Source organism: Eleutherodactylus coqui, chromosome 3 (genome assembly GCF_035609145.1).
Source record: "Eleutherodactylus coqui strain aEleCoq1 chromosome 3, aEleCoq1.hap1, whole genome shotgun sequence".
Taxonomy (NCBI): domain Eukaryota; kingdom Metazoa; phylum Chordata; class Amphibia; order Anura; family Eleutherodactylidae; genus Eleutherodactylus; species Eleutherodactylus coqui.
Genome location: NC_089839.1, coordinates 263,554,401 through 263,565,403, shown reverse-complemented (window position 1 = coordinate 263,565,403; position 11,003 = coordinate 263,554,401). Strand labels below are relative to the sequence as shown.

Genomic DNA, 11,003 nt, shown 5'->3' with positions numbered 1-11,003 from the left:
AAGGATTTGCTTCCATTCCTCGAGGAGAGCTTCAGATAATTATGTGGGGGATTATGGGTATGTTGAACGTGCATAAATATGGTGTTCTACTTCGCCCCAAAGATGCTCGATGTCACTGAGATCCGGACTTTGGGCACGCCAATAATGTTTTTAGATATAGCCTCAACACTGTGTGCTGTATGACATGGTGCTCAATCATGTTGGTAGAGACATGGGGCTCTACCAAAGTATTTCCACAGTTTAATTTATGCCACATTGTCCAGAATGTCCCTGTACCCATTGGTGTTGAAAGTGGACTTCACTATAAGCAATGACTCTAGTCCTTTCCAGCAGAAATGGGGTTGCCTCTAAATCAGTGTTACAACTAGAGATGAGCGAATATACTCGCTTCGAGTAATTACTCGATCGAGCACCGCGATTTTCGAGTACTTCCGTACTCGGGTGAAAAGATTCGGGGGGCGCCGGGGGGAGGCGTGGCGGAGCAGGGGGTAGCAGCGGGGAACAGGGGGGAGCTCCCTCTCTCTCCCTTTCCCCCCCACCCCCCGCTGCAACCCCCCACTCACCCACGGCGCCCCCCGAATCTTTTCACCCAAGTAGGGAAGTACTCGAAAATCGCGGCGCTCGGGTGAAAAAGGGGCGTGTCCGAGTAGGTTCGCTCATCTCTAGTTACAACTCAAGTTTTATCCTCACACGCAATTATTTCTCCTTTGGCAAAAAGATACACCTGCAACTCACAGGAACTGCCACGGGCAGTAAAATGTCACCACAATATGCCAACCTTTTCAAGGCAAAACTGGAGAGTGACTTTTTGGCCTCCTGCTCCATCAAACCATTAGCCTACTTCCACTACATTGATGATATCATAATCATCTGGACCAACTACAAACAGGAACTAATAAAATTCCATGAGCGATCCAAGGCATTTAACCCCACCATTTAATGCATTTAACCCCACCATAAACCTGACATTAAGCTACTCGTATACAGAAATCACCTTTTTGGACACCACCATAAAAATTTTAAACAACTCAATATAGACATCCCTGTACTGAAAACCTATTGATCGGCCCACATACCTAGGATTGGACAGTTTCCATCCCAAACACATCTTTCAGGGATCAAACCTGAGACCTCCTGCACTCTAGTAGGTAACTCTAACTGCTGGATCCAGACTTTGGAAGTTCCCCTGTGAGGCTCTTTGCCTTGTTCTTAGCCCCTGTCCTGACCCTACCTCTGTTCCAAATTAGGCTCATTATAAAAGCCTGACCCTGCCACTGCACCAGCACGTGATTATAGTGCTGCACAGCCTTAATCAAGCTCCTCTGCTGCCTGCTCCTCTGTAAATCTGTGACCTACCAATACCGACTTCTGGCTCTTCCTGACAACTCTACGGACTTGCACGGCTACTTCACCAGCAGCTCCAAACCAAGCAACAGAAACACTACAAAATAATCACGTCCACAATGGAATCCATAGTAATCACCCTGAGGAAACAAGTTACCGAGCTCCGAGAGTTTTGTTGTTCATATCAGGAAAGGTTTTCTGGACCACAGACACTGGTGCTGGATAAACAGAAGGAGATAATCAGCTTACAGAGGCAGCTTCTAGATTTGCATCACTCAGGATCTGATGTCCGCATTTCATTGCCCGTAAAATTCGGTGGGCATCGTCATCAGTATAGAGGCTTCCTTAATTAATGCTGGATTGATTTTCAGGTGCAGCACATCTTGTTTACCAGCGACAGGAAGGTGTTTTTCATAATTAACCTCCTCACTGATGAGGCACTTGTATGGGCCTCGCCGTACATACAGACCAACAGTAATCTCCTCGATAGCCTCGCTGCGTTTACGACTGGTATGGACCAAATCTTTGATGATCCCAATCACTTTACTACAGCCCAAAGGAGCTCACACAACCTATGACAAGGGCGACGTTACGTTGCAGAGTATACAGCAGAATTTCATCATTGGGCGAATGATACTACAAGGAACCCAGACGCACAACAGTGCCAATTCTGTCAGGGATTGTCTGAGTGGGTAAAGGAGGAACTTGCTAGTGTGGAGACCCCTGATAACCTGGAAGATTTCATTCAGCTGTGCATCCGAATTGACCAGAGACTTTCCAAGCGGTGAAAGGAGAGACTGTGGAGTTTGGGCACCAACACGCCTTACTCCTACAGTCAATTGACGTTGAGTTCCCAGCCAAGGACTGAAGCCACACCAGAGCCAATGCAGGTTAATGTCATCTGTAAACCCCTTTTTACCACTGAAAAAAAAAGGCGCCATGCTGAAAATCTGTGTCTTTATTGTGGAAGCTTGGGACATTATGCCCTAAACTATCCAAATAAATTCCAAAGGACTCTTGCCCTAATCAACTTCAAGACCACGACCAATCCAGCTGCCACGAAACAGGGGGATGCCACCAAACAAACTCTTGCACCTGTAGTTCAACATGGTGTGAAAACCCTTGTCTTTGAGACCAGTCACACAGGAGACAATTGAACTGGAGCTCCGCATGAAACCTGACCACCACGAAATGATCAGCTTCTGGCTCATATCATCCTCTAAATTTCCAGTGATTCTCAAGATTCCCTGGTTCTCTACCCATAATGCCTCTATCAACTGAGAATCAAGTACCATTGCCTTCTTTTAAGAATACTGTAAAGAGAACTGCAAGATGGCACCATCTGCCCCTAAACCAGTGCAAGACCCTGAGGATGGTCAACAGGGCTTTAAAAAGTTATCGGTTCAGTACCAAATGTTCAGGGATGTTTGCAGCAAAGGAGCTGACCAACTGCCAGCTCATTGGCCCTATAATTAGCCAGTGGAGTTTCTCCGTGGAGCTTCTATTCCATTTGGGTGAATCAACAACCTTTCGGAACCAGAATTGAAAGTACTCTGAAAATACCTGGACAAAATTTTGAAAAAGGGGTTTGTTCAACCTTCTTGCCCAGCTGGGGCGCCCATATTTTTTGTGGAAACGAGTGACTCAACCTTGTGAATATGTATTGATTACAGATAGTTAAATAAGATTAAGGTCAAGAATCGCTACCCCCTTCCCTTGATTCCAGAATTATTAGAGATACTCCACTCTGCAAAGATCTTTACTAAGCTAGATCTAAGAGGGGTCTATAAGGGCACGGATTGAAGACTGCTTTTAGGACAAGGTACGGTCATTTTGAATATTTAGTGATGCCTTTGCAAAGCTCTTGCCACCTTCCAGCACTTTATGAACGACGTATTTCAAGACCTGTTGGACCAATTCATAGTGGCATATCTTGACAACATCCTCATCTTCTCTGATAACTTGGAGGAACATCGCAGGCATGTACGGGCGGTCTTGGAATAGCTCCAAGAGAATAATCACTACATCAAACTAAAGAAGTGTGAGTTTGAACAGACCCAAATGCAATTCCTGGGACCGTTTCCCCAGACGGCCTGAGTATGGACCCCAGCAAGATTAAAGCCATCCTAGATTGTCCCATTCCAAGAAATGTGAAGAAAGTACAGTAGTTTCTGTGACCTTCTACAGAAGATTAAGAACTTCCCAAAGGTCATCTCTCCTATTACCTTCCTCACGAAGAAAGCCCACACATTTTCCTGGTCCTCGGAAGCACGAGTCGCTTTGGAGAAACTAAAGACTCCATTTACTTCAGCACCAGCACTGAGCCACCCAAGACCAAAATTGCCTTTTGTTGTTGAGGTGGACGCCTCCGACTCCGCAGTAGGAGCTATCCTGTCACAACGAGTCGGAGATAAGATGTAACTACATCCTTGTGCATTTCTGTCCTACACCTTAGCACTTACAGAGAAAAACTATGACGCCGGGAACAAGGAGCTTCTGGCCATCAAGGTGGCTTTCACCGAATGGAGGCATCTCCTGAAAGGAGCCCACCATCCCGTAATGGTTCTTACTGACCATAGGAACTTAGAATGTCTCCGTACTACCAAGAGGTTATCTGTGACACAAGCACGATCGGCCCGGTTTTTCTCCTGGGTAATTTTATCGTATCCTACCACCCGAGTTCCAGAAACGGCAAGGTGGATGCTTTTGTCCAAGATGTTTTCGGACCCTGAAGAGGGTCAAACACAGACTGTACAATGTTTGGGCATCCTGCACTCTGAAGACCTTCTAACAAGGTATAAGGGAGGATATGAGAATGACCCTTTCCTGAGTCGTCCTTCTAAGGATGTGAAGCTTTCTTTCAAAAATGGACTTTGGAAGTGAGAACAACAACTATATGTTCCCAGGCTGGTCGACGATGGCGATTTTGTCCCATTTTGTGGGGGTGAAAATCACGGCCGCAAAACGCAAACAAAACGAAACCATTGATTTCAATGGTTTCATTTTCAGTATCAGGACTTGCCTAACTTTCTCAAAAGTAGAAAAACTATCTTCCTCCTTTTTTTTACCGACACAATCTGAAAAGTAAAAATAAAAAGACTTTTACCATGTTTATGTGCGAATACGCTCCGTAGCGGCGCGTGTATTTGCGCATGCGCCAGTCTGTTTCAGCCCTAAGGCCTGCGTCACACAAATGTAGTTGTGCAGCGTTTTGCGTGCACAAACTTTGCACGCAACATCCATGGTAAATAGCCCCCGGGTACATCCGCATAAGCGTGTTTTGTGTGCGTATTTAATTTGCGCAAAAAAATACTCAGGCTGCTCTATGTTTCTGCGCCTTTGTGCGCGAAAATAGCAAATATTGTACTAAATAAACCTAGTTGCCCATTGCAATTCGTGCGTGCTTTTCCCGGACGTATATGCACATGATTTTCTGTACATATATGCACACGACTGTACAAAAAGGACAGTAAACACTACATGAGCGCACAAATATGCAGCACCCATTGTGCAAAAGCATAAACCAAAACACAAGAGGATAATTGTGTCAGCCACCCGCAGGACGGTGCCTGCTGACATAAGGTCTCGGCCCCCTCTTCACAAACGTATCAGCAGGCCGCCCCGCTCTCTCACTACTACCCGGAAGACACCAGTGAGCGCCATGCGTTGCTTAGCAGCCAGAAGCCTCTCCCGGCACTTCCGGTCATGCGCAGTACACCATCAGTGAAGCCCAATAGCTTGAGAGCGGAGGGCGTGGGGAGGTGCGAACAGCGCCGCCTGCTGTCACACTGGGGGCGGGCAGCCTAGGCATAGCCAGCAGTGGAGATGGAGCCGGAGCGGAGCGCCCCGTGTGTGCCAGCGTCCCCCGGCTGCATCACCCCGGGACACAGTGCCCTGCTGTCCGCGCTGCCGCTCTCCCCGGACGCGCTGCAGTTTGACGAGGACGATGACCTGGAGGTGTTCAGTAAGGTAGGGGGGGGGCCGAGCAACTTTCAGGCTCTGCACAAAGTTTTGTGCGCTGAGATCATGGAGTCCTGGATGGGGGTCATCCTCTGCAGCTGAGATGTTGGGGGTCATCCTCTGCAGCTGAGATGTTGGGGGTCATCCTCTGCAGCTGAGATGTTGGGGGTCATCCTCTGCAGCTGAGATCATGGGGTCCTGGATGGGGGTCATCCTCTGCAGCTGAGATGATGGGGGTCATCCTCTGCAGCTGAGATGTTGGGGGTCATCCTCTGCAGCTGAGATCATGGGGTCCAGGATGGGGGTCATCCTCTGCAGCTGAGACGATGGGGGTCATCCTCTGCAGCTGAGACGATGGGGGTCATCCTCTGCAGCTGAGATCATGGGGTCCAGGATGGGGGTCATCCTCTGCAGCTGAGATGTTGGGGGTCATCCTCTGCAGCTGAGATCATGGGGTCCAGGATGAGGGTCATTCTCTGCAGCCACCAGCTGTGAATGGCAGTCTGCCCTCCGTCGTTGTTGGGGCACTTACACACCAGCGGGTAACGCAGCCAGTAGAGCCGTTGACTTCCATTCACCAGTGCCGTTTTTTTTTTATTTTCACTCGACTTTTGGTTATGTGAAAAAAAAGCCACCTGACCTATCTTGGTAGATATTGCGCCCCCTGTAATAGCCATTGCCATCAATGAGCATGCGTAAATACGTAGGAAATATGCCGCAAACCAATGTGATTTTGAACGTTTTTATGTGCGTAAATGCCCGGCCGTCAAAAAAAGTAGGCCGACAGCGCATTCACGGACATTAATACACGTACGCCCATGTGTGAATGCATTTTAAGGTCCCCTTTACACGAGCGGATGCATATTTGTGCCTGCCTGAGCGCTGCGTGTTTGTAATTCTTTTTTAAAATATGTATTGGCGTATTTTACTGCATTTTTTTTTTTTGTTTATTTTTATGTGTGAAAAAAATATCGATTTGAAATCGCTAATTTAGTCTTAAGTTTGGATGAAGCCGCGGTGAGCGAGTGTGAGCACCAGTCCGGTCACGTCTATGAGACCGCGTGATGAGTTCGCCTCTTAGATTGGAGATGGCCGCTGCTCTCGGTGCCGCACGGCATGCTGAACGGTCAGATTCGCCTGCCGTGGATCTGACGCTTTAATTGCCGGCAGAGATCTGAGCCTAGGGGTGAACGCACACGGGCGGATTTGAATTGCGGAATTCGGAGCAAATACCGCCCGTAGCATGCAATGCAAAAATGATTCTTCACGCACATGAGTAACAACCAATCGCGGTTTCTGCTCACGGATGAAAAATCGCAGCGTGCTCCATTTTCCTGCGGATTCCACACAGATGGCTTCAATTGAAGTCAATGGAAGCTGTTCGACCCGCAGCCCGTCCGCAAATGACATTGTAGTCAGGCCGCAGATTCCGCGGGAGAAGCAGGGGTTAAAAAAAACCCAAAAACCTGTCCTGCGCATGTCTGACAGTGAGCCGATAGACGGGCGAGCCACACTGTCCTCTTTAGCTCCGTCCGTTTTCTGTACAGATGTCCGAAGTTTGTCCCGGCCCGACTGCGCGCCTCCGGACTTGAAGTGTATGATGGTATGAGTAGGGGTCGGGGGACCCGCAGTCACGCCGGGACACACTTTGGAAATCTGTGCAAAAAAACGTTCGGAGCTAAAGAAGGCCGCGTGGTTGGCCCCTATGGAGGGTACATTGCGTGGTTGGCCCCTGTGGAGGGTACATTGCGTGGTTGGCCCCTATGGAGGGTACATGTCACAGGTCACTGTGATGCTCTTGTATGAATCCTACCACAGAAAAGGTCTAGACTCTAGAGGAAGGCACAACATCTCCTGTGTTAGTTACTGCTGCTGACCTCACAGCTCCTGTCACACAGTTATAATAAAGGAGATCACAGCTCATCCTCCTGACTCTCTACTTATGGGCTGTAGTTTATATAGGTGTATACAAAAGGTAATGGTACTTAAACTGTCTGCCCAGCAGGCAGAACGGTACAGCCCCTCAGCTAATACTTTGCTGATGCATCATGGGATTGATTGAAAGTACAAAAAAAAAATCCTAAGCATCAGACAGGGGGCTGCACTGCTACAGTACACAGAAGAGACCTCCAGAATTTGACGGGCAATCAAGTGTGGGGGGGGGGGGGGGCAGGGCTGAAAAAAATGTGTATTTGCCAAGTGGTCCTTTAGGATACCCATGATGTGTTTCAGTGGGTGCTATATGTCCTTTACAGCACCCTAAACTTTTGTTTGCGTCGTCATTCAGATTTTGGGTTGTACACTAATTACAACTGGCCCTGGCATGACTTGGTAGTGGCTAGGGTGCTGGAAACGTGGTGCCAGTTTGCCATGGTTGCACTGCAGTTGGCATGAAACATGTATTTCTGAGTGGTGCCCCAAACAGACCTTAGGGAGTTAGTGCAAAATATTGGTCCATAAGGCCGGCTTCACACGACTGGATATTTACTGCAGAATCCGCGGTCGGCGCCGTACGGAGGATCCGCAGCGAACGGCATTCACTGAAAAGTATGGAGAATCGCTTTTTCCTTTAACACTTGTGGAAACAAATTGCATAATCTGTGAGTGGAGGAAAAATGGCAGCATACGCCGCGCGAACGGCCTCCGCTGAAGTCGACCGACCCGCAGCCCATCTGCAATTGACACTGCGGATAGGCTGCAGGTACCAGCATCATCACTAAGTGATGGCGCGGAAATAAAAAAAAAAAAAAATATAAAATAAATCTGTACTGCGCAGAGCGTCCACGGTCATCTGTGGTACAGAAAAAGAAGGTATGCGGGGTCGGCGGCCGGGGTCAGAGCCGGATTGATCTGCGGGAACCTGAATGGGGAATCCGGATTCTGCCGTGTGCAGCCGACCTTAGTTGGATTAGAGGTAAGTAAAGGTGGATCCATGGGGGATGTGAATGGTGGATCCATGGGGGATGTGAATGCTGGATCCACGGGGGATGTGAATGGTGGATCCACGGGGGATGTGAATGGTGGATCCACGGGGGATGTGAATGGTGGATCCACGGGGGATGTGAATGGTGGATCCACGGGGGATGTGAATGGTGGATCCACGGGGGATGTGAATGGTGGATCCACGGGGGATGTGAATGGTGGATCCACGGGGGATGTGAATGGTGGATCCACGGGGGATGTGAATGGTGGATCCACGGGGGATGTGAATGGTGGATCCACGGGGGATGTGAATGGTGGATCGCTGCGAGGATCAGTATATCCGGCGCACACTTGTATATATGCGAGGAATCGTCACATCTGTATCAGAACTAGCAGCTTCCCTTGATAAGTTAATAGCTGTGGATTTCCGTAACTGGTCGCCCCGCACGGTTCGCTCTTTGATTGAGGCGACACATTTAGGAAGGTGTTTTAGAGCTAATGCCCACAGACGGATTTCTGTTGCGTTTCCCGTGGCAGATTTCTGCTGCGCGAAACAAATTGCGGCGTGTTCTACTTCACTGCGGATTTCCACAGCGAAGGTCTCCATTAATATAGTATTAATGGAGACCGCGGAAATCCACAGCGGAATTCTGCAACGCTCGTGGGCATCAGCCCTTAATGAATCGGAGCAATAAGCCCCACCAAGACACGCACTCCGGGCACTTATTGGATGCTGTAACTACTTTCTGAAATTGAAACATTGTTGCATTTGTCTCATCACAAAGTCCGGATAAACATACTGAAGGCTCTTGTTCTGCGGGAGATAAGTATATGCTATGTGACTCCGGCGCTCCCTCCGCCAAGTATAAAGGGTGCCTCAACCAAACCATATATAACCGGAGGGGCGCTTGGAAAGTGGAAATGCAGTTTTTTTTCTTTTGCCGGTCCCCAGAGGCACGAGGTTGACTTGGATCTATTAACCCTTTCCAATCCACTGTCTGACGTCTGAAAACATTCTGATTGAAGGCTGTAGAGTGTGGTGCCGCACCGTCGCTAGGCATCCACGCGGGTTCTGCGGTCTTTCAGCAATGATCATTGCGGAAGGGCCCCCGGGGTCGGTAGGCTTCCATTGACTTCAGTGGAAGCCGTCCCGCACAGAATCTGCCTCAAAATAGAGCATGCTGCAATTATTTATTTTTACCCCGCGAGCAGAAAATCGCAATTGATTTCCGCTCACGGGCAGGAAAAGCCTCTTTTCCATAGCATGCTACGGGCGGTATTTGCTGTGGAATCTGGAGGCGGACTCCCGCTCCAGATTTCGCAACGCAAATCCGCCCGTGTGCAGGCGGGCTAATGCTAACTTCACACGGAAGAGCGCTGTATGGGACTGTGAATCCTGCCCCCATATCGCCCTCCCCACCATGTGAATTCCCCGCGGATGTGAGACATTCTGTCAAAACCGCCTCGCATCATTTCGGAAAGGAAGTAGCAATTCTCCCAATGTTTTCAATAGGAGACTTTGCATCGAATCGCGTCGTCAAGCAGTGCGATGCCGCCGCCGGTCCCCTGCAAACAGGGGGAGATGCAAGAGCACGCAGGAAGACAGAACATGCTATGCGGTGCCATGCAGGAAAACATCACTCATGGGGTTCATAATTGTGAATCTCGCAACGCACAAATCTTGCGTGATTTTCTAGCCTGAAGGCAGCCTAAGACCACGCTCACACGTGCTTTTTTCTGTGGCGCTTTAAACGCCACGGTAATTGCAGAAGAACACTCCCATTGATTTCCATGGGGCCTCACAGACCTGCAATCGTATGTATTGTTTTCTAATGTTGCGATTTTTTTTTTTTTTTTTTTTTTAAAGCCGGGAAAAAAAATCGCGGCACATCCCATCTTTCTGTATGACCCTATTGTCTTAAATGGGGGCCGGAAAATGCACAGTGTTGAAAACCATGGGAAACACTTGCAATCCTCCAGCGTGGCCTTCAGCCACAGTTAGAGGATCGGCAACTGTACTGGAGTGATGGGAGGCGGTTTTGACACAAACGCCTCGCGCTCTTGCATGCATGATGTCCCTGAGTGTCATGGCCCGATATCAGGCTCGGTCGTGTGAAATTAGCCTAAGGGCTTTTACCCACTAGCGGTTTTTATTTTAACGCTGTGATATCGCTACATTTTTTTTTTTCCAATGGGACCTTCGAATGTTGAAATCACATTGTTCAAAAATCGCAAGTTTGTGCTTTTGCGATTTTTGTGCGATACGTTTTTAACATTAGAAAGTCCCATTGAAAAAAACACATTTTGCTGCATTTTTGAACTACAGCAGGAAAGAACTAAAAAAAAAAAAAAAAAAAAAAAAAGTGTTTTTGAAACAGCAAGACGAATCAAGGTGCCGGATGCAATCAGTAGAGCTCAGCCTGCAATAGCAGCCTAAGGCTGGATTTACACGAACGTATATCGACTCGGTTTTCACGCCGAGCCGATATACGGTGTCCTCATCTGCATGGGGGGGGGGATGGAAGAGTCGGGAGCAGGAACTGAGCTCCCGCCCCCTCTCTGCCTCCTCTGCACTATTTGCAATGAAAGGAGGCGAGACAGGGGCAGGGCTAAGTTATGAGAATTAGCCTTGCCCCGTCCCGCCTCTCCCCATTGCAAATAGTGCAGAGGGGGCGGGAGCTCAGTTCCTACTCCTGGCTCTTCCATCCTCCCCCCCCCCCCCCTGCAGATGAGGATGGCCTATATTGGCTCGGCGTGAAAACCCAGCCGATATACGT

The 11,003-nt window shown here is 48.8% G+C and overlaps 1 protein-coding gene across 2 annotated transcripts in view; it reads left to right on the top strand.

The window, feature by feature from the left end:
• The first annotated feature begins 5,106 nt into the window (after positions 1-5,106).
• The window catches only part of SNX7 (sorting nexin 7), a 122,913-nt gene continuing 117,016 nt past the window's right edge, over positions 5,107-11,003 (top strand). Inside the window, exon 1 of one of the 2 annotated variants that reach the window (XM_066597376.1) lies at positions 5,107-5,313. In XM_066597376.1, the coding sequence (XP_066453473.1) occupies positions 5,170-5,313 (144 nt within the window). In that variant the 5' untranslated portion in view covers positions 5,107-5,169. The remainder of the gene's footprint in view (positions 5,314-11,003) is intronic. The other variant, XM_066597375.1, reaches the window with a different exon arrangement.